General features: G+C 41.6%; 1 protein-coding gene and 1 pseudogene across 1 annotated transcript in view; one reads left to right on the top strand and one right to left on the bottom strand.

Annotated features, from left to right (window-relative positions):
• The window catches only part of ARMC9 (armadillo repeat containing 9), a 143,822-nt gene extending 120,250 nt beyond the window's left edge, over positions 1-23,572 (bottom strand). The window contains exons 1-5 of the mRNA XM_063098022.1: positions 23,508-23,572; positions 18,557-18,644; positions 15,855-15,980; positions 9,975-10,145; positions 6,231-6,386 (exon numbers count right to left, since the gene is read on the bottom strand). Coding sequence (XP_062954092.1) covers positions 6,231-6,386; positions 9,975-10,145; positions 15,855-15,980; positions 18,557-18,607 — 504 coding nt within the window. The 5' untranslated portion in view covers positions 18,608-18,644; positions 23,508-23,572. The remainder of the gene's footprint in view (positions 1-6,230; positions 6,387-9,974; positions 10,146-15,854; positions 15,981-18,556; positions 18,645-23,507) is intronic.
• On the top strand, positions 11,234-11,343 carry LOC134364806 (U2 spliceosomal RNA; annotated as a pseudogene).
• Positions 23,573-23,786: the final 214 nt, after the last annotated feature.

Below are 23,786 nucleotides of genomic sequence, written 5' to 3'. Positions count from 1 at the left end.
AAATGCCAACAGTATCATCAAGTTATGGCCATTGGGTTCAACAGCCCTGCCAGAGTCATTGAAACCAAAAGCAAAACGTCTTGCCAGTCACGTGAGGCTGTGAAAAACAGGTTTTAGCACATCTGACCAATTCCTTTGTAGAAGATTCAAGAACCCTCAGCACAAGGAAAGAACAGATTTCTTTCATAAGCAGGGAAAAAATAACCCTGTACATGATTTGAATATTTCATGTGGTTTAAACACAAGCACGACAAGTAACCTTATTAGGTTGAATTCCAAAAATAATTCAGTACCATTTAGGCATGCACAGCACTGGTAGGCATAACGCAAACAATTAGTCACTAAGTTACTGAAAGTTTCCCAAATAAAGGGACTCATTTCCATAAACCTCATCTAGATAAGAAAAAAGGACAGAAACTGTTATCTGCCCCAAATACCCCATCATGTCAAGAATTATGATATACTTCATTTGATTTGTTCTTTAAAAATAATCTATCTCAAATAATGCTCATTACGAAAAAACGACTTATAAAAGTGTGACAAGTAACATTTTCAGGACAGTTTTCCTTATACTCTTCATACGAAAATATTTTCCACACAACCCAAGATTCCCACACAAAAAGCCCAGCTATACCACTAAAAATTCATATCTGGCTGGCCAGTTAGCTCACTTGGTTAGAGTGCAGCTTTGTAACACCAAGGTCAAGGGGTTCAGATCCCCAGACAGTCAGTGGCCAAAAAACAAAAACAACCAACCAAAAAAAAAATTCGTATCCACTCACCTCCTGGACCCTGACCCATTGCCCTCAGACCTTCCCATCCTGCCCCACTTTCTCCTCCTCTCCAGCTCTGTAATCTCCTCCACACCTCCCACCCCACCCACTCATTCTATCCAGTATGTCAGTTGACTTTTGGACAAAATTCTGCCAGATGAGCAGAAAGTTCTTGTATTTTAAAAAGATTTTGTAATTCCCTGACTGCATAATAACTTTGTTTATAACGTATGTGTTGCTATGGGCAGAATAGTGTCCCCCAAAAAGATATGTTGATGTCTTAAGTCCCAGTAACTCAGAACATGAGGTCACTGGGGATAGGGTCATTGCAGAAGTAATTAAAGTTGAGATGAGGTCATAATGGAGGAGGGTAGGCCCTTAATCCAATATGACTGGTGTCCTTACAGAAAGAAGGAGATTTAGACCCAGACACAGACACAGACACAGACACAGGGAGAAGAGGGCCATGTGAAGACAGAGGCAGAGATTGGACAAGTGATGCTGCCACAGGCCAAGGAACACTTGGAGCTGCAGGAGCTGCAAGAGGAAAGGAAGGATCCACCCCCAGAGCCTTCAGGGGAAGCACGGCCCTGCCAACACCATGATTTCAGACTTCTAAAAGCCTCCTGAACTGTAAAGTGTTTATGTTGTTTTAAGCCACCCAGTCTGTGGTAGTTTGTTAGGGAAGCCTTAGGAAACTAACAGTGTGCTACAGCTCAAGGCGCTCGGTGCTCGACAACACAGAAAAGAATCTCAGGAAAAGACTGTTATGTTGGCCAACATAAATCAAGACATTTTAAAAAACAAGCAAACAAAATACCACAAAATATTTGGGACATCTAGACTTTCAGTTCGATTGCTCTGTTGTTGATTATCATTTTGTATAACCAACAAATATGCATTTTCAACTTAATTACTTACCTTACAATGCTCTGCTAATGACTGAAATAAAACCTCACTGGGCATGAATCCCCTATTTTTTTCTTCACTGTTCTTATTTTTTCTGTGTTTTCAGCTTCAAGATAAGAACATTTCCCAAGTCTGATTGGTACCTGAACTCCACGCTTCCAAAAACAATTGTAAAGAGCCAGGAGAAGCACTGGGCCAGTTCTGCTGAATAGCCTGGGAAAAGCCACTCACCCTCTTCATATCATAGTTTCTTCCCTTGCAGAACATAGATTTTATAGTAGATTAGTGATTGTCTGACTTTTTTTCTTCCCAACAGCAGAAGCCTTTTGATCACTCAAAGTCTTATTCAGAACCCTAAAACATGAAATGAATCAAAGCAGGATTGTTCTTGTGCAGTGGGGGCAGGGCCCAGACTCAGCTCCCTTGGTTTACCTGATCCCTCCTCCTGTCCCTTGCACAGCCTGCAAGGGTCTCTTCCATTCTTTAAATCTTTACTATTTAAGCTTAAGTTGTTCCTTGGTACATAATAGATGCTCAGATATTTTTCCTGAAATAATCAGTTATAGAAATACCTAAATATTTCTGCAAGGGAATGCTCACTGACAAACTGAGTTTGAGGAAAAGAGCTCATTACAGTCTCTACAAAAGAATTTCCTCTTCTGTCAACACTACGGAAGAGATCATCTGAAAAAGCAATGAAAACAACTAAAAGAGCAATAGGATCTGTCCACAGTAGGGAATCTAATAGGAGACCCCAGTATAAAACTGGGAGTCCAAAGGGCTTCACTATCAATTAAAGGTTAAGGATAAATAAAGGAAGTATACCTGTCTTGACCTTGACATTAGGTAGAAGGAGGGAAAAATTTCATTTGAGATTTCATAACCACACTTAGTCCCATATGATTGCAGTCAAAATTGACACTACCTGTGTGGTTCCCAAAACTTCCAGCAAATAATTTAATTTAAAATAGTCCTGGGCTGGTAATGCCCCAGGTAACTGGGAGAAGCAAAAACAAATCTTCTGTGGAAGAATCAAATTGCATCAAGGCCTCAAAAAAGTTTCCTCAAGTCCCAAGTAAAATAAACTCATTATCAAAACTTAAAAACCTTAAATAAAATAAGGAAATAAGGCACTATGAGAGCTAGCAGAAACAAAACACAGCAGGATCAAATTCACAAAGACTTCTAACAGAAATTAACAGAGAATGTGAAATAAAAGTTTAATATGTTGAAGAAATAGAAGAACAAGGAATGAGAGACTATTAAAATGACCCAGCAAATCTGAATAAAAAACAAAAAGAACTTCCATTTAAAAAAGTAACTAAAATTACAAATTCAATGAAAAGGCTAAAGAACAGGTAAACATAGCTGAAGGGTGAATTTGTGAACTAGAAGACACATGTGAAGAAATCACCTAGAATACAGCCAGAGAGATCAAGAGATGAAAAATGTGAGATGTCAAAAGACACAGAGGGCACAACAATGTGAATGTACTTAATACTACTGAACTGTACACTTAGAAAAGGTTAAAATGCTAAAATTTATATTATGTGTGTTTTACCACTTTTTTTTTTTTTTAAAGATGACCAGTAAGGAGATTGTGACCCTTGACTTGGTGTTGTCAGCACCACGCTCTCCCAAGTGAGCCACGGGCCGGCCCCCACAATTTTTTAAAAAATGAAAGAAAAAAAAAAAAAAAAAAAAGACATGGAGGATACAATGAGAAAGTCTAATCCAGAGGAGATAACAGAGAGAATGGGGAAGAGGTAATATATGAAGAGATACACATTGAGAATTTTCCAGAGTTGTTGAAAGATACAAAACTTCACATCCAGGAAGCCCCCAAAAATTCCAAGTAAAAATAGAAATCTATCCCGAGACACAGCATAGTGAAATTACCCAATCCCACAGGCCAGAGAGAAAAGATGGATCACTTAAAATAAAGGAATAGCAATCAGGCTGACAGCCAACTTCAAAATAGCAACAACGGGAGCTTGGAGACTATGCAACCTAGCTAAGCTTTATAACTTGAATGCACTTAAAGGAAATAACTGTAAACCTATTATTCTAAACAGTGTCTGAGAAAGCAATAAACACATTTTCAGACAAATAAGAACTGAAAGAAGAGATCTTCAACTACAGGAGATTTTATTTTATTATTATTATTTTTTTTTTAAAGATGACCGGTAAGGGGATCTTAACCCTTGACTTGGTGTTGTCAGCACCACACTCACCCAGTGAGCCAACCGGCCATCCCTATATGGGATCTGAACCCGTGGCCTTGGTGTTATCAGCACCACACTCTCCTGAGTGAGCCATGGGCCGGCCCCAGGAGATTTTAAAAGAATGCACTTAGAGGAGAAAATTATCCCAGATGGAAGGTCCTTTAAACAAGATGGGATGGTGAGCAAAAATACTGGTAAATATACAGGTAAATCTATACACACACTGATTGCAAAAAAAAATAATAAAAAATTCTCATTTGTGCAGTTAAAATATGTAAGTGTAATACTTGACAACAATAGCACATAAATTGGGAAGGGGATGAATGAAGTTAATGCATTCTAAGTTCCTTGAATGTTCTAGAAGGGAATTAAAGATATTCACTTCTGACTTTATTATATATACATACTAAAATATCTATGATGACCAATAAAAGAACATATGTAGAGAGTAGCAAAAGGAAAAAAATGGAATGAAGTGAATCTCCATGAATATTGAAGGTCACTAAATTCCTTAAAGCACCAGAACCTGAACTCCGCCTTGGCACACCAAATTCAAGTGGGCCAGCTGCCTGCTGCATCCTCTCGGCTGGACCCCGCCCCTGATTCTGCCAGCTCCAACCCACCTTGGTCTAAGCTTTATCCACATTGCTATGTCATATTATTCATAAAAAGAAATCTTCACTATGAGAAAATCTAAGTCCCCTTTCAAGTTTCATTGCCTTCTAGGAGAGGAAGGAGGTAAAACGAAATTTGGACTAAGCAAGAAAAACAAGCCTAAAATTAAACTTAGGCTACTCGACAACAAGCCTGCTTTGATGAAAGCAGTCAACTAAGTGCCTTCAGTTTAGCAGCCTCTATTCAGGAGTGCGGAGAGTTGTTTTATAGAATTGTAACTGAAGAGGACACTGAAATGTACTGGGGTTTGGAAGGACAGCACCAGTTGTTCAATGGCAGGGGAGAAAGCTCCATACAGATTTTTGGAAACAATGTGAAATCTTATTTTTTTAATTTAATTTAATTTAATTCTTTCTTTTGCAGCTGGCTAGAGATCTTTGGAAGATGCAATTTAATTACATCAAAATTATTTCAGTCTCTAAATACATTTCAATAAGCCTCTCAGAGGGACATCTTAATTTTAGTAAGTCAACAAAACTCACTACAATGGATAAATCTTGTTAATAAATAGTGTGCTGAAATATCAACTAAAACAAAATACAACAAAAGAGCTATAGACAACTAGTCTGATAGAAATAACAGTACACAATTAGGTAATCAGATATACGCCAAGTAAGTTAGAATTTGAATTTAAATTAAAATATAAATGGCCACCAATTGGGTATAGTGACCTAGTTCTTTTTCAGGCTATTAAATTTTCAGTGCAACTGAATTATCCTTTCAATACTGAAAAAGTACATACAATGTGATTTAAGAGGCTAGTACATTTAAATGTATATATGTCAGTCTGGGTTAACAGGCTTTAGTGTAAACAAAAAAATTATATTTTACAGCATGAGAAAAGTTTGTTAAAGTGGATTATTTAAACACTCTTTTAAAATATAACGTAAGACTGGTTTCCAGGGCTTATGGATGCGGGCAGGTATGACTATAAAGGGCAATGCAAGGCAATTCTTTGGGGTAATGAATGCAAACGTTTTGTGTCCTGATCGTGGTGGTAGTGTCTACAAGAATCAACACACGTGTTAAAATTCACAGAACTATACATTCCATAAAGTCAATTTTACTCTATGATGACGTTTAAAAAAATACGATTTTAAGAAATTTGCCAAACAGGTGAGAATCTTTGCTTCCTGTGAAACTGTTTAAACACGGGTGTGTGTATGCCTAAAAACTACTTTTGTTTGCTTTCATCCTTATGGGAAGGGAATCATATAGTGTGTCTTCTCTCAGTTCTAGTTAAGATTATGTCAGTGTGTGGCTTAGTTCGTTCATTCTCACAGATGTATAGTTTTCCACTGTGTGAATAAGTTGTGTGACTTATTTATGCACGTCACTGTGGATGTACACTTGGGTTGTTTCTAATTTTTGCTCTTACAAATAGTGTTACTATATCAACAGCACCCTTTCTCCTTATTCACCGTTTCAGCTTTATGTGTATGTACAAGAATGCACACCTAGCATAAGATGGCAAAAAAGTAAACACTAACTAACCATCCAATACGGAAATGACAAAATTATGGTTATAATAAAAAAAAATAGTATAAGCAAATTTTAGTTTTTTGAAGTATCGTTCAGAAACTACCAGTGTGTACAAGGTAAAACCACAATATTGCCTGGAATCAAAGATTCAAAGGCTGCCACTTACCTGGAAAAGTTCTTTAAATGAGGGGTGTACCGTAGGGTTGGGAACAAAAGGAAGGGCGTAGAAAGGAAGAAACTCTGTGGTCTGGCTCAACACTGCCCCTTTGGTCTCCAGGTAGGTTTTGAAATAACAAATCCTTTCATCCAGGTCCTCTTTGTCCTAGGGGAAGGGAAGACGCTTGCTTGAGGCCTCTGGCTCAGTGCCAGTCAACCTGCTAGCCTCCCCCTCTCTATGAGGCTCCTTTAGTCTCGGCCATGTCACTCGTGTCCTCCCCCTCTAGCCTAGAAGGTGCACCGTCTCCAGTCACCTAACCCCACCTCCAATTCCCCCCCTTAATGGAGTTTCATCAGGAATATCAGAGAACTACATACATGGTTCAATGTGCTGCTTTTTTACTTCATTGTTACCATATTCTCATGTCGTTTAGATTCTTCATAAACATCACTTTTAATGGCAGGACAAAAAAACTCATCTTGTCTATCATAGTTTCTTTAATACTCCCATTATTAAACATGTACAGTGCTCCCACTATTCAGATATAAAAAACAAATATTTGCCTGCACTCCCATGATCCCCACAGAAGGGGTCCTAGAGGGGAACGGGCGTGCCTGGTTCTTGAGGCAGAAGCTTCTGTATCAATACTCTTTTCCTTTATTACGCTGAGTATTGATCCTGCCCCGCTTCGCTATTCCATGTGCAGTCCAAGCAAGCCAATTCCCCTCTCAAGGTTTCTCTCTCCTCTTGGGCCTCAACGAGAAAACTGGAGGAGCTGAAATCGGAGCTTTCCTCCCTGCCGCGCTGCCAGTACCCGCTGCAGCCTCCGCAACCTCGTGCAGACTGGGCCTGCTCGTCTCGTGAACACATCTCATTTGCCCTATACCATGAGACCTTCTTCAGACTACTGGACTTAAAAAAATAGATAATGTTTATTGATCTTCACCTTACATCAAAACAGAAAAGTTAAAAAACAAAAAAAAATTTTAAAAACAAGAATAGGAAATGAAAATCCCCCGTGATCTTCTCCACATGAGTCATATCCTGAAAAACAGCCCTCCAAGAACAGCCACTACAATGTACTGTGATGCTGCTCCCTCCACCGCTGTCCCCTCCCTTGGTATCCATGACATTTTAACAAGTTAACGCAGGTCCTTGAGTTGTTAATGCACAAAGAAATGTCCAAACAAATGCACATGGTCGAATGTCGGCCTGTCCCTGCTCCCTTCCTGTCATTTCCTCTTTACTCAAAGGTTTATCTGCCACAGCAGCTTGAAATTTTAGCCCTCTCCTCCCTTCACATGTCCAGCCCCACCCGGGAAGGGACTGCAGAAGCTAAATCCAACTTATCACTCAGATGCACTTTCTGCACACAGGCATACTATTTTTCTTTTTTCTTTTTTTTTTAAGATGTGTAGGTCTTTTATTTTTTTTAATTTTTTAAATTTTTTTTATTTTTTTATTTTTTAAGTGTATTATTATTTTTTTAAATTTTATTTTGTCGATCTACATTGTGGCTGATTATTGTTGCCCATCCCCAAACCCTCCCTCCCTCCTCCCTCCCCCCTCCCCCCACCAATGTCCCCTCTGTTTGCTTGTCGTATCAACTTCAAGGAATTGTGGTTGTTATATCTTCTTCCCACCCCCCTGGTTTTTTTTTTTTAGTGTGTGTGTGTGTGTGAATTTATATATTAATTTTTAGCTCCCACCAATAAGTGAGAACATGTGGTATTTCTCTTTCTGTGCCTGACTTGTTTCACTTAATATAATTCTCTTAAGGTCCATCCATGTTGTTGTAAATGGCAGTATTTCATTCATTTTTGTAGCTGAGTAGCATTCCATTGTGTAGACGTACCACATTTTCCGTTGGTTGTCTTTTAACTCTGTTAATTGTTTCTTTTGCTATGCAGAAGTTTTTAGTTTGATATAATCCCATTTGTTTATTTTTCCTTTGGTTGCCCGTGCTTTTGGGGTCGTATTCATGAAGTCTGTGTCCAGTCCTATTTCCTGAAGTAGTTCTCCTATGTTTTCTTTAAGAAGTTTTATTGTTTCAGGGTGTATATTTAAATCCTTAATCCATTTTGAGTTGATTTTAGTATATGGTGAGAGGTATGGGTCTAGTTTCATTCTCCTGCATATGGATATCCAGTTCTCCCAGCACCATTTGCTGAAGAGGCAGTCCCTTCCCCAGTGAATAGGCTTGGTGCCTTTGTCAAAGATCAGATGGCTGTAGGTGTGTGGGTTGATTTCTGGATTCTCTATTCTATTCCATTGGTCAGTGTGTCTGTTTTTATGCCAGTACCATACTGTTTTGGTTATTATAGCTTTGTAGTATAGCTTAAAGTCAGGTAGTGTTATGCCTCCAGCTGTATTTTTTTTGCTCAGCATTACTTTGGCTATGTGTGGTCTTTTCTTATTCCATATAAATGTCTGGATAGTTCTTTCCATTTCTGAGAAAAATGTCTTTGGAATTTTGATGGGGATTGCATTGAATTTGTATATCACTTTGGGTAGTATGGACATTTTCACTATGTTGATTCTTCTAATCCGAGAGCATGGGATATCTTTCCATCTTCTTGTATCCTCTCTAATTTCTCTCAGCAGTGGTTTGTAGTTCTCACTATAGAGATTTTTCACCTCCTTGGTTAACTCAATTCCTAAGTATTTTATTTTTTTGGTGGCTATTGTAAATGGGCAGGCTTTCTTGATTTCTCGTTCTGCATGTTCACTATTGGAGAAAAGAAATGCTACTGATTTTTGTGTGTTGACTTTGTATCCTGCTACTGTGCTGAAATCATTTATCAATTCCAACAGTTTTTTTGTAGAGGTTTTAGGCTGTTTGATATATAGGATCATGTCATCTGCAAACAGGGACAGTTTGACTTCATCTTTTCCAATCTGGATGCCCTTTATTTCCTTCTCTTCTCTGATTGCTCTGGCTAGTACTTCCAACACTATGTTGAATAGGAGTGGTGAGAGTGGGCATCCTTGTCTAGTTCCTGTTCTTAAAGGAAAAGCTTTCAGCTTTTCCCCATTCAGGATGATATTGGCAGTGGGTTTGTCATATATGGCTTTAATTATGTTGAGATACTTTCCCTCTATACCTAACTTATAGAGGGTCTTTGTCATGAATGAGTGCTGAACTTTATCAAATGCTTTTTCAGCATCTATAGATATGATCATATGGTCCTTGTGTTTGAGTTTATTGATATGGTGTATCAAATTTATTGATTTGCGTATGTTGAACCAACCTTGCATCCCTGGGATAAATGCCACTTGATCGTGGTGAATAATTTTACGTATGTGTTGCTGTATTCTGTTTGCTAGTATTTTAGTGAGGATTTTTGCATCTATATTCATCAAGGATATCGGCCTGAGGCATACTATTTTTCTACTACTTAAATTTATGTTCTAATATAGAGTCTAATATGCGCCTAAATGTGTTCTCTTAGACATACATGTATAAATAGTTGCCAAATAAACTTTACTTTGATGAATTTTCAAAAACCCGAGGTATTTAGGGAAATAATGTAGCTCTGATTACAGAAAGTATTAAATCTCCATATAAATTGGAAAATAAACTGCTGGGAATGAGGTAGAAAATCACTCATCAGAACATAAGATGCCTTCACCTTGTAAGCAGCATGATAAAATGGCCACAATACTAAATCAATGCCCATTTGAAAAACATAACAGCTAACATTCACTTTTAACACACCATTTGGACCAACCCAAATCACAAGGTAAACCTACCGGTCTCCCTACAGAGTGTTTCAGAAGATAGATGGCAAAATGAATGTGAAGATAGAATTCCAGCTTCTGAGCAAGGGAGTCACTGTCTCGGATGGAACTGGGAATGTGCTCCTCCCACAAATCGAAGAACACCTTCTGATCTCCATTGTCAAATGCAGCGAGGAGATCCTTCTGTGGAGAAGATATCAGACTGAACCCTAGTGGTAAGGGATGCTCATTCCCCCCAAACCCAAAATTCTCACCACCCAACCAATACCATAGTTACCCCATACACTCCTTTTCAGGGGTAAGACATAGAAAACTAGAGATCCCAGAGGGCTTCAAGCTCCTTAGGCTGAGGTTCCTGTAGACTGACCCTGGTTTTCCATCTTTTGCAATACTAGTATCAAATCTGGGCACTATAAAGAACAGACAGAACATTTAAGGTCTTTGAAATAGAAGGAACCAGGCATAGGACAAAGACTTGAGGCCAGAGAACTCACGGACACACAAGTACACTGAAGTCACCCTCTGGACTTGCTGACCACAGCATATGCAACCAATAAAAGGAGGCCACATGAGAACCCAGCCAGGCCTCACCTGAACCAACCTCGCACGTATGGAAGCTTGCTGACAGCACCACTCCCAAGTCCCTGAATGGCCAGGAGCTCATACTCACTGACCTGGTCAACCCTGGGAGGTGGGTGCTGCTACTTGCCCCCTGTTGCTAGAAGCATGTCTGGCTGAAATGGCACTATGGGAAGCCACTACAGACCCCAATACACCATAAGGTGACAGTCTACACACACCACTTGCAGTAAGAAGGACGCATAGGCTGGAGATGGAGGAAGCAGCACAGGCTCGTTGCATGTGAGCTATGTGATCTGAACATGTGGGACACCGACAGTCACGATTTGCAATAATGGTGACTGCAAAAGTTGAATGAGAGAATTTTGGAGAAAGAAGGTGGCAATTATCATGCCACCTGCCTCACAAGAAGAAAGATAACTGACCCATCACAAATACCTGCTGCATAATTTTGTGGATGTAGGTATAAGGCAGAATTGAAAGAACTTCCTCACAGTCCAAAACAATGTGACGCCTAGTATATTACTTTTTGCATCAAATGCCCAAGATGTTCAGACCTACATTTTGTGCTCAACTGCAAAAGCTTTTCTTAGATTGGGTTTTCTGTAGAATCACCAATTCCTCACCCAGCACCAGTTTTCACCACCATTACTTGGCCATTGTTCTGTTATACTTTTTAAAATGGTTTTATCATCGCTTCTCGGCCTTTTGGCTAAGATCAAGTGTAGTATCTGTTCTTATCAGTTAAAATGGTTTTATGCATAATTTTCCTGCATAATTGTCATTTTTTATGGTATTTGTTTTATTTGTTTATAATCAAGCTTGTTAACAATACAAAATGGAAATGTACAGAGAATAAACGATGTTACAGTGTTTGGTTATATTTAAGTCAAAGATACTCATTAATAAGGAGCCTTCAAATATGAATATTACAAAAATTTTCATTATGTCATGTCATCAAGAATAACTCTCTGAGTACTACCTTACTCTGGAAGGTACTGGCATACATTTGCAGTAAATTCAGAATTTTTCAAAATAAGTCCTACAATGAACTTCTAACTCCTCAGAACTGGTCTCTTTCTGTTCCTCAGTCTTGGAAAATAGGTGTCAGCCTGTTGGCAACTATGGACAGGGGCTGCCAAAACAAAGCACAGCAGCCAAGCATAGCTACTTTTCAGAAGAACTTGGGGGAACCTGGCCAGAAGACCCACACTCTCTTGTTAGTGACTAAGGCAAAGGTGAAGGGGGTCCTCCCAAGTGGCAGTGCTGCTGGGGCTGGCTCATACCCAAGCTCACCTCTAGAGAGCTCCCCAGTAAACCCTGTGAGCCACTATGGGGGAGGCCCTCACCCTTGACAGGAGCAGTGACCAAGAGCTCTTTGACTGTGTGAATGAGGTGAGCACAGGTTCTTGTGAGTATTTTAAGGCTTAAATAGTCAAGGTATTTTCTTAGCATGGCTTGGCAGAGTCCACATGTCAAACAGCCCATCTACAGTTTGTTCTAAATTCTGTATTTGTAGACCTGGGACCATAAACCCTGCTATGTCATTATAATCACATCTATCATCCATCCTATGATTCATATTCTGCACCTAGAAATGGACCCTTCATTAAAAATAATATCTATACAGAAAGCAATCCACTGTTATAACTTACATGGTCACAAAATATTAATGATTTCCTGTAAACCATGATCATAACTAGAATCGCCAAGATGAGAAAATGTACACACCACCAATAATAACTTATGAACACACACGCTTCTTACAGAACTGGGCTTGGAGAAGCTTGCAGTTTGCTGAGTGCCACTGACACTTAGCATATTTTGCTGAACTGCTAGTCCAGGTATTTTTGTTTGAGAAGTCTATCATAGTGGGATACAGCTGTTGACTGGATGAGCAGAAAATAGATGCTTGTGACAATCAGAAGTTTCAAGGTCTTTCAAGCCATACAAAAATAGACCCAAATACATCAGAGAAATGTAAATCAAAACCACAAGATATCACTTCAAACCCACAAGGATGGCAACTTTCAAAAAAAAAAAAAAAAAGAACAGAAAATATGTGTTGGCAAGGATTGGATAAATTGGACCCCTCATACACCACTGGTGGGAATGTAAAACGGTGCAGCTGCTTTACAATACAGTTGGGCAATTCCTCAAAAAATTAAAAATAGAACTACCATATAATCCAGCAATCCCACTCCTGGGAATATATCCAAATAAGTTGAAAGCAGGGCCTTGAAGGGATATTTGCACACTTGTGTTCATAGCAACACTATGCACAATAACCAGGAGGTGTAAGTGTTCATCGATGGAATAATGGATAAACAAAACATAACACATACAAACAGTGGAATATTATTCAGCCTTAAAAAAGGAGGATGTAGGGGACACTGACTCAGAGGTTATTAATGAGACAGAAATAAAACACATGCAGTTCAGAGGACCAGAGTCCTCAGCGTAGAAGGCCAAAGCCTGCAGTTCAGAGGACCAAAGTCCAACCCTTCAGGAAAACACATAAAAATGCTAAGATTGAAAAAGACCAGAAAACTTTCACAGGACTAAAGCCTATATGTAGATAATTGAAGCACAGCAAAAAGTGATTGCTCTGGGGGCAGTTGCCCTTGGTGCAGCTAAACCTAAATGATGGGAAAGTATGGGAGCTAAAATCTTCAAGGACATTCTGCTAGTTAGTGCTTGGGGAACGTTCCACATCTTGCCCTCTTTCTTTGAATTTCTTGGGGAGTGAAGTGCTTTGGTGATTATCTCATTGTTTCTTTTTGTACATCCCATAGCTTAGTTTTGTGACTCCTTTTGAGGGTAAATTGCTTCAACTCTTTTAAGTTACACCCGCTTTAATGAAGACTGTCGCATAACTAGTTTGTTTATGTTTTCACTATGACTGATTAACCACCTGTTTTTCTTCTGTAACTTTCTTGTCTTTACAATAAAAACTGAAGCAGAAACTGACTCAGGGTGTGCCTGGGCTCTGCTCTCTTGAAGGAGCTTTCCCTTGGTGCAGTCCCTCCAGGCTCCTCATTGCTCTGAATACACGGGCTCTGAGTCATCTTTTTTTTTGACCAGTAAGGGGATCACAACCCTCGGCACAGTGTGGTCTGCACCACGCTCAGCCAGCGAGCAAACCGGCCATCCCTATACAGGATCCAAACCCACGGCCTCGGCGCTCCCAGAGCTGCACTCTCCCAAGTAAGCCACGGGGCCGGCCCTGGCTCTGAGTAATCTTTTGCGTCTCCATCACTCTGCAAGAGGTGACAGAGGGGAATCTTGTCACATGCTACAACATGAAGGAACTTTGAGGACATTATGCTGAGTGAAATAAGCCAGTCTCAAAGAGACAAATACAGTACTATATGATTACACTTCTATGACGTATCTAAGGTAGTCAAACTCATAGAGATGGAAAGCAGGATGGTGGTTGCCAAGAGCTAGGGGGAGAGGGAAATGGGGAGCGTTTAATGGGTACAGAGTTTCAGATTTGCAAGATTAAAAAGTGTTTTTTGGGGCCGACCCCGTGGCGCACTTGGGAGAGTGTGGCGCTGGGAGCGCAGCAGTGCTCCCGCCCGCGGGTTCGAATCCTATATAAGGATGGCCGGTGTGCGGCTCACTGGCTGAGCGCAGTGCGGCCGGTCACAAAAAGCCAAAAAAAAAAAAAAAAAAAAGTGTTTTTTGTTTTTTGGTTTTTATAAAGATGACTGGTAAGGGGATCTTAACATTTCACTTGGTGTTGTCAGCACCACACTCTCCCAAGTGAGCCACAGGCTGGCCCTGAAAAAGTTCTAAAGACCTATTTATTTCACAACAATGTAAACATACTTAGCACTATTGAACAGTACTCTTAAAAATGTTATGTTTTATTTTTTATTGCAATTTTTTAAAAAAGAGCCAAAGAGACATTTAAGTGTTCTCAGATGCAGCTGGAGCTGAAACGTGATGGCAAACCAGTTGCAAAAAGTGCACAGCAGCCATTTCTGGAGGTACAAGATGTGCAAAGCAGCTTCAAGACACACAGCTTGGGCCGGCCTGTGGCTCACTCGGGAGAGTGAGGTGCTGATAACACCAAGGCCACAGGTTCGGATCCCATATAGGGATGGCCGATTTGCTCACTGGGTGAGCGTGGTGCTGACAACACCAAGTCAAGGGTTAAGATCCCCTTACCGGTCATCTTTTAAAAAAAAAAAAAGACACACAGCTTGTTGGCTTTATCCTACACTGTCACATAATCTGGTCATGTATGGACTTCACAAAAGATTCTTACTGTTCTGCTAGTTAGATATTGCAGATTTGCTATATTCCTCCCAAATTTAGCTTCAAGGAAGTGATGCTCCAGGTTTGGGAGGTGCCAGGTAGGTCTGGCTGCTGTGGCATCCACAGAGGAGTCTGTGTCTGAAACAGTGGCAGCTTGGCATCCAGGTGCCTGAGGTCCACAGGGGACCAGGCAGAGGGCACAGCCCCACCTTGAGCTCCACGGGCCACTTCGAAAGCACCTCCAATCAACAGTGCCCATGCCAGGCCCTGGGGAGTCAGGGGCTAGGAAATGACCAGCGGTGGATGCAGCCTGAACTCCAGCTCCTCAGGGGGCTCACAAACCAAGTCTAAACGATTTTTGGAAGTAGGTATATTGAAATGAATAAATTTATTAAAATAATGAAATCATCCAAAGGTAAAATATGCAGCCTTGGAAAATGGTATGTTTGTCACTGGAAATATTTAAGGTGAACTGATCACTTACCTGGAATGTTACAAATGGGACTGAGGCATCAAATAATGGTTGAAATGAGGGTTTTTATGGTCCTTTCTAACCCTGAGAGCTGAAGACTCTATAATCCCTGCGCCCTTTGCAGCCTGCTGATATTCAGAGCTGCTCAAGCCTTCCTTTGATAGGACACTGCCTTGTCAAGATCTCTCTTGCTCCCTGTCCCCACTACCTCCCCAAACTAGAATGCAAGCGCTGTGAGGACAGAGATTGTGTTGTTTTGTTTGTTCACTGCTGAATCCCCAGTGCCTAGCATGAGTAACCTAGAACTCCTCAGGATGGGGATTACATTTGTCCCAGTTCCTAAGCATGGCATGGTTTCCTCCCTTCCTTCTTCCCAAGAAATGTATGGGAGAGATCTTATGTCACCACTCATTACCTAGGTAGGGTACAGAGATTTAAAGAAGACATTATAAATTCATTCATAAAGGTAACTCTGAGCAGGTCCCCAGAAATGATTCCAGCATTCTTTAAAGGCAGCATTTTTTACAAGTTGGGAGCACCTTATATACAGAGATTAAAAATAAGCAAAATGTTACCTGAATTATCAATGATTTGGAGTCTCTTAAAGATCCACCTGCTGTTTTACATAATGGTTTTCCTTTTATTTTGCATTCCTTTGAAAATGTTTTTAAGGTATCTTCAAATTCAGCAAAATCTAAATACTATAAAAGAGAACAAAATCAAACAATTCAACAGCAATATAACAATTAACCTAATTAAAAATGGGCAAAAGACCTGAAAAAAACATTTCTCCAAAGACGACATACAAAAGGCCAACAGATATATGAAAAGGTGCTCAATATCACTAATCATCACGGAAATGCAAATCAAAATCACAATAAGATATCACTTCACTCCAGTTAGAATGGCTATTACCAAAGAGACAAAAGGTAACAATTGTTGGCAAGGATGTGGAGAAAAAGGAACACTTGAACACTGTTGGTGGGAATGTAAATTGGTACAGCCATTATGCCAAACGCTACAGAGATTCCTCAAAAAACTAAAAATAGAATTATCATATTTACAGCAATCCCTCTTGTGAGTATATATAGAAAGGAAATAAAATCAGTATTCTGAGGAGATATCTGCACTCTCACATTCATTGCAGCATTATTCACAATAGCTAAGATATGAAATCAACCTAGATGTCTGTTGACAGATGAATGGATAAAGAAAATGTGGTATATAGGCACAGTGGAATACCATACAGCCTTTAAAAAGAAGTAAATTCTGTCATTCGTAACAACATGGATAGAACTGGAGGACATTATGTTAAGTGAAATAGGCCAGGCACAGAAAGTCTAATACTGTGTGATCTCCCTTACATGTGGAATCTAAAAAAGTCAAACTCATGGAAACATGGTAGAAAGGTGGTTGTCAGAGCTGGGGGTGGAGGAGAGGGGGAAGGATGGAGAAAGGGCAGAGGTTGATCAAAGGGTACAAAGTTTCAGTTAGAATGGAGGAATAAGTTAACTGCATATTTCAGAACTGCAGAAGAACAGATTTTAATGTTCTCAACACAAAAAACTGTTGTTAGTGAGGTAATGGATGTTAATTAGCTCGATCGCTAAATAAGTACATAACATTTTTTTGTCAATTATACCTCAATAAAGCTAAAAAAAGAACATACATACTTTTCTCTTTTTTAACATCAAGTAACTGGCTTTGATGTAACTGTTGCACTTCAATATTATCACCAATTTATAACAGGGTTAGTGGAGGAGGCCTTCAGGATCCAGCTTAGAATTTACTTAGCAATATATACTCTACAAGCCTAGGAAGATAGTACCATTTAAAAAAAAGTACATTTTCAGAAAATAAAGTTGTTTTCAGAAGGAAAATGTAAGCTGTCTGATTCATTACAATTACTAACGGAAAATAAAATGATGTGTGCAGCAGTCGGAAAAAGATAAAAGTGATCAGAAGGCCTGATGGCTTTGGGTCTAGTAGGTCCCTGGGAATCTATCACTTGAAACAGAAGGAATTAGAAATAATGCCTGTCACTAAGAACAGAAGTCATTAGCAGATTGACAATGCCATCAGTGATCTTCAAGCACAGTACTAAAGGTCACAACCCGCGCTGAAACATACTCTCTGCTGTCCTTCACGTTTCTCTGCCCTCCTTCGCAGTCTGTCAGCCACACCTTTCTGTTTCCACCTGCTCTGACAGTGGCCATTTCTCCAGGCCCAGGGCACAACCCTCTGCTACGACGGTTTTAAGAATTTATTTATCATCACACCAACAGATCCCAAAGCTGCAACTCCAAGGTGGTGTCTCATCCCTGCTGCAGTGCCATATCTCTGAAGGTCTAGTGGGCAGTTTAATCACACAGCAAAACAGCAGCAACAGTTTCTTCAGCTACATGCCAGCCCCATGCTAAAACCACAGAGAATACCAAAGTGCATACGGTATGGGTCCTACTCCTCAAAAGCTTTCACTGTAGGAAACATAAGTGACTATTAATAGGCAATGCATTAAATAAATTACAGTGAGCCACTCAATGACATACTCTACAGAATTCAAAAATATGAGGCAGGGCTGGTTAGCTCAGTCGGTTTCTGCACGGTGTTATAACATCAAGGTCAAGGGCTTGGATCCCTGTACTGGCCAGCCACCAAAACAAGCAAACAAACAAAAGCGTGAGGCAGATCATGAGAAGATGTTCATGCCATATTGTTGCTGACAGATAAAAAGCAAGCTACAGAACGATTTGTGTGGTATCATCTCATTTTGTCAAACTAACTACAGACGTGAATATATTTTGACTATTCACAGAAAAAAGTCTGGGAAGATAATACAACAAACCATTAAGAGGAGTCACTGCAGGAGTGCAGCAAGGAAATTCACTTTCTACGCTTCTGTATTGCTTGAATCTTTCAACATGAGCATGTATTGCTTTTTAAATTTTCTACAGGGCTGCCTGGTTAGCTCAGTTGGTTAGAGTGCAGCCATATCACACAAATGTCACAGGTTCTGATCCCTGTACCAGCCAGCCACCAAAAAAAAAAAAAAAAAAAAAAAAAAACCATATATATATATATATATATATATAAAGTAGGTTTAAGATTTCAGTTTAATTAATAAAGAAACACAAAAATTATATAATGGAAAATAGATAAATAACTTCAGTGTAATGACAGAAGAACATTACAAGGCAGTAAAGAATTTGTTGCATTTTAAGATACAAGTTTCCAAGATCTCTTTTCCTATGACCTATGTTTTGTATAACATACCTACCTCTTTCACTAGTCCAAGTAATTCAGATTCATGAGCCAGAATGTCTTCCATACTGAACTGTTACTGGTAATTCTCACAGCAAAAATCTCTACAAGGCAGAAACATAGATAAAAGCTATCATTCAATCACATGTGAAATCACAAAAGGGTGTCTGTGGTAAGCACGATGGCCTCCAAAGTTCACTTCCTAATCCCCAGTACCTGTGAATATTCCAGGTTACATGGCAAGGGGGAATTTAGGTTGCTAATCAGCTGACCTGCAAACAGGGAGATTAGCCTGGATTACTCAGGTGGGCCCAAGGCAATCACAGTGGGAAAGAGGAAGGCGGGAGAGTCAGTGGCAGAGTGATGAGATGTGAGAACTGATTGGCCATTGCAGTTTTGAAGATGGAGGAACCAGCACAAGCCAAGGGGGGCAGGCAGCCTCTAGGAGCTTGAAAAAGCAAGGAACGGATTCTCCCCCAGCGCATCCAGAAAGGAAGAAGCCCTGCCAACACTTTGATTTTAGCCCAGTTGGACCCATTTTGGACTTTTGACCTCCAGAACTGTAAGATGATAAATTTGTGTTGTCTTAAGTCACTAAATTTACAGTAATTTGTCATAACAGCACTAGGAAATACAATGCAAAAGTAAATACAATCAAAAGTAATTCCTTCTACTCTTCCTGCCCCTTCCTGCCCAGGTGTACCCAACGCAACCACTCCCTGTGGCCCCCCTTCCAGGCTCTTATCCCAGATTAGTTGCCCATAAGCCTAGAAAAATTAAAAAAATCTGGGCTCTAATACTAACTATGCCATTCACTGGCACCTGATCTGGGGCAAATCACTGAAACTCAGAGCCATTATTCTCCTGTAAAATAGAGAATGTATCAGACAGATCTCTTCCAGTTCTAAGAATACGCACATCTGTAACCTTACATTTTTCTGCCAAAGCATTTGATTTGAATTATTTGAACACAAGTCAGGAAGATTACTTTTAGCAATTTCCCTATTCATTCTCTTCTTTGTCTCAGTGTCATTGTCTTGTGGCTTCGCATCTCCCCCAAGGAACTGCAACACAATCTCCCCCTCTCTTCTCTCTCCACTTCAATCCAATTTCTATATTATTGACAAGTGATCTTTCCCCTCCTGCTTGGGACCCCCCAATGGTTCCACTACTCTCCAGATTAAGTCCAGACTCCTTAGGCCCAACTCTCAAAGCCCTACACAACATGGGCTCCCACACTCTCACCTCTGTTCTGTAGACTTGAGCCACACTGGCCACCATGCAGTTCCAGTGGACACCCACTAGATACGCCTGCCCTCGAGGACTTTGTACTTACTGCTCCCTCGGCCTCACTGCCCTTCCGCCAGATATCACATTTCATGCAGGTCTCTGCTTAAATGTCACCTCCTAGAGAGACGTGCCCTGACCACCCTTTCTAAAAGGTCAGACCCGTCGCTTCCTATATGTTTGTGCTGCTTTACTTTTCTCAACAGCACCAACCTCTACCTGTTTTAAACATCCTTTCACTAATGCATCTATTTATTCATTGTCTGTCATTTACTACCCCAGGATGTAGATTCCATAAGGAGGACACATGTTCCCTTGGCATCCCCAGTGCCTATACCAGTGCATGGCACACTATAGGTGCTCAAAAACACTTCCTGAAAGAGTGGAAATAACTTCAGATATGAAGAAAAGAACAAAAGGAAAGAAACAGAGCCTGGAGGAGACAGGGATGGGGTTAGTTTAGATAGGGTGGTTGGAGAAGGCCTCTAGGAACATGACATTTGAGCAAAGATTGAGCACTTCCAGGTTCTGGGAAAGAGGGCTTTGCAAGTGCACAGGCCTCAGACAGAAGTGCTTTGGAGTGCTGGGGTACAGGGGTGTAGTTTAGAGGAGAAGATGGGGAAGAACAGTTTTAGAGGTCAAATCAAGAGTTGTGTTTTGGTCGTGTAAGTCTGAGATGCTGATCAGACATTCAAGTGAAGGTGTTGAAATAGTCAGTGGATATATGAGTCTGGAGTTTAAGGGAGCAGGAGCTGGAGACAGAGGGATGGCAGAGAATATGGATACTGAGCAAAGAAACAGATAGATTTAGTGATGAGAAGCAAAACAAGAAACAAGGTTATCAGCTGACAGTAAGACATAAGTCGTCAGTGAAGAGAAGGGAAGGTGGGAACTGAATTGACTGTGGCAACGTGGGAGGGTTTCTGGTATTGAGACTATACTTAAGATACACAAGGCTGGGCTGGCCAATTGGCTCAGCTGGTTACAGCACTGCCTTGGAACCCCAAGGTTAAGGGTTTGGATCCCCATGCTAGCCAGCTGCCGCCCTCCAAAACCATAATATTTATCTTGGGCACAGTGCTGACAGTCAGTTCTGTGCCCCATGAACATGTATAATCAGTAAAAAATATATACATAAAAACGAAAAAAAGACAGACAAGGGTCCTTCAAAAAGCTCATGGAAAGATTTGTTTTATCTTTTAATTTTATTTTTCCATGAACTTTTTGAAGTATATCCAGGTATAGACTGGGATAGAATTGAATCTAAAATAGAACCAGTCTGTAGTTTTGCAGTTTTCTCCAGACACTTTTAACTGTCTGGGTTGGGTTGACCAGGGATTTTTCTAGAAGAGAGGGGAAAGAGAAAGCAAGTATAACAGTGATGGAACATTGAAGCTAAACCAGATTTAAGGATGAGGGGAGGGAGGCATGTAAGGGGGTTCTTCAGCAGTGAAAAAGGGACGGAGTCAAAACCCTGCTAAAGGAAACATGTTAAAGGGCGCTTCATAGACAGAAGGTAGTGGTCAGAGAGTGGGATGGATGCTTGAAGTCAAGATTTTGGAGGTGGTGCAGTAATAAAATGCTCATGACCACGGGAGTGGGTTGATGAGGAGGATGGAGGAAAAAGGTACCTGGAAGTAAGGAGGATGTAAATAGTGGAGTGGCCGAGATGATGAAACCTCTGAAAGTGAACCAGAAGAGGGGGAGAGGTAGACAGCGAGCCAGGTGCTAAAGACTCCAAGGGAAACGTGGAGACTTGCCCCCAGTAGTTGATGGCCTCAAGGACGGGTGGCAAGTGATACAGCCTATGCCACGTACTTCAAAGGACCTAGAGGTTGTGAAGGGGGGTGGTGATTGGAAGCAGCAATGAGGAGCAGGGAGGACACTACCAACCCACCACCTCCAGGTCTGCCCGATACCTAAGGTGAGAAGCAAAAGACAGCTACTGTCTGAGGACCACCCTTGTCTCCAGCCTTTCTCAGGACCAAGCACCACCTCCGTCCCTCTCCTTGCTCTCTCCCACCACCTCCCCAACAGTGAACTCCTGGCCATTCCCCCACACAACGTGCTCTTTCACAGTTCTAAGCCCTCTGTCTGATGTGTGCCCCCCTCCCAGGCAAACATGACTCATCAGCCCAACCTAGTCCAGCCTTGACCTCCTTCAGGAAGTCTTCTATGAACCACCCCTTCCCTTCCTTCTCCATCAAGACAATTCTGTCTCCTCTGGGGTACCTCTATACCCAATACCTACTGCTACTGTTATACTTATAACCATGTTTACAAAGGCAGAGAGTTGTATCTAAATTTTGTATTCCTAGAACCTAGGAGAGTGTCTGGTACACAGATAGGCACTGAAGACATTTGATGAATAAATGAAGCCCAAGCAGAGGCAATAGCATTTTTGAAGGCCCTGGAACAAGAGAACTTTCTTGTTTCTGAGAACTTGACCTCCTTCCAACCTCAAGGCTTTTGCACATATTGCTCTCTCTTCCTGGAACACTTTTCCACCTCTTCCTTCACCTGGCTAACCCCTGTGCTTAATAACATCACTTCCTTAGAGAAGTCCCCCATGACCAGTTTGAGTAAGACTCTTCTGTGATCAGCTGTCAGTGAATGTGAGCCACTGCTGGGTATTCTATTACTCTGACATTCTCAGAAATTATAGAATTTTCTCTAAATCTTTCTATCATAATAGGTATCGTTTATTGATGATTTATTGTATGCCAGGCCATGTGCAAAATGCTTCACATGCAACCTTCCTTCACAATAAACCTGAGAGGTGTATATAATTTATAGTCTCCTTTTACAGATGAGGCAACTGAGGTTTAGGGAGGTTGACATGCTCCCAACAGCCACAGCTAGTAAGTGACAAGGTAGGAATTTAAACCCATACTGGTATTAAACACTAAACAGTATTACCCCAAATTCTGGACCACCTGAATCAGAACTGCCTGGGATGCTTGTACAAATGAAACCCCCTGCCTCCACCCTGGTCTTCCTGAACACCGTGGCAGGCGCGACGCCCAGAAGTCTGCCTTTTAAACAAGCTCCCCGATGACTTTTAAGCTTACTCAAGTTTGATTACCACTGCTCTACTTCAAGCAGAAAGTAAGGAAAACTTCTTCAGTCACGCGTGGGGGCTGCAGCGGCAGCTTCAGAATTTCTATATAAAAGAGATTTAGGGCCTACGAGTTGGTTGGATAAGGGGAAGACTACGGGATTTATAAGGGAAACTAATTTGCATAGCAAGCATCCTGTTTCTGCTTAGATTAGTTGAAGCCTTGACTTAACCTGCGTGTCTGGGGGGGGGTTCCTGATAGAAATTATGGGGGGGGGATCCAAAAGCCTCCCGCCACTAGTTCGCGCTGCCACGACCCAGCTGGACGACTTGGGAACCCCCTCCAAGTCTGGCTCACGGCTGCAAAGATCAGGGACTACTTGCGGAAAGCAGCGGGCCTGTCCTTGGGATGCCCAGGCGGCCGCTTGGGGCCCTTGGAGGAGTGAGTGCCCTGGACACGCCACACACGGGAGCATGCGGCGGCGGCTGGGAGCTGACGCGTCGGGGTTTCCCTCGGGGCGCGGGGTTGGCGGAGCCTCGGTCCTCCCGCCCCCCGCTGCTCCTCCCCGCACTGGGACGGCGGGTTCGGGGATGGCCCCGCCGCGTCTGGGGACGCACTTACCTGCAGCGGGGCGGCGGGCACCCACGCTCACCCAGCCCGGCCGCAGCCTCTCCAGTCGTCACCCAGGCAACCACCGCCGCCTGCCCGGCGTCACGTGGGGCGGCGCAGCCAATCGCGCGGCCGCGGCCGGCGCGGAGCATCCTGGGAGGAAAGCGAGGGCTCCGACCCCGGAACTTCCCGGCGGCGGAAATGAGGGTTCCCGGCCTCGTGATTAGCGCCGGTGCACGCGCGCGACGTCCGCGTCGACGGTCCTGCTCCCCACGACTCCCCATTCTTTCG

The sequence above is a fragment of the Cynocephalus volans genome, chromosome 1 (genome assembly GCF_027409185.1).
Source record: "Cynocephalus volans isolate mCynVol1 chromosome 1, mCynVol1.pri, whole genome shotgun sequence".
Taxonomy (NCBI): domain Eukaryota; kingdom Metazoa; phylum Chordata; class Mammalia; order Dermoptera; family Cynocephalidae; genus Cynocephalus; species Cynocephalus volans.
The sequence above is the reverse complement of the archived record's forward strand: the minus strand, read 5'-3'. Positions and strand labels throughout refer to the sequence as shown.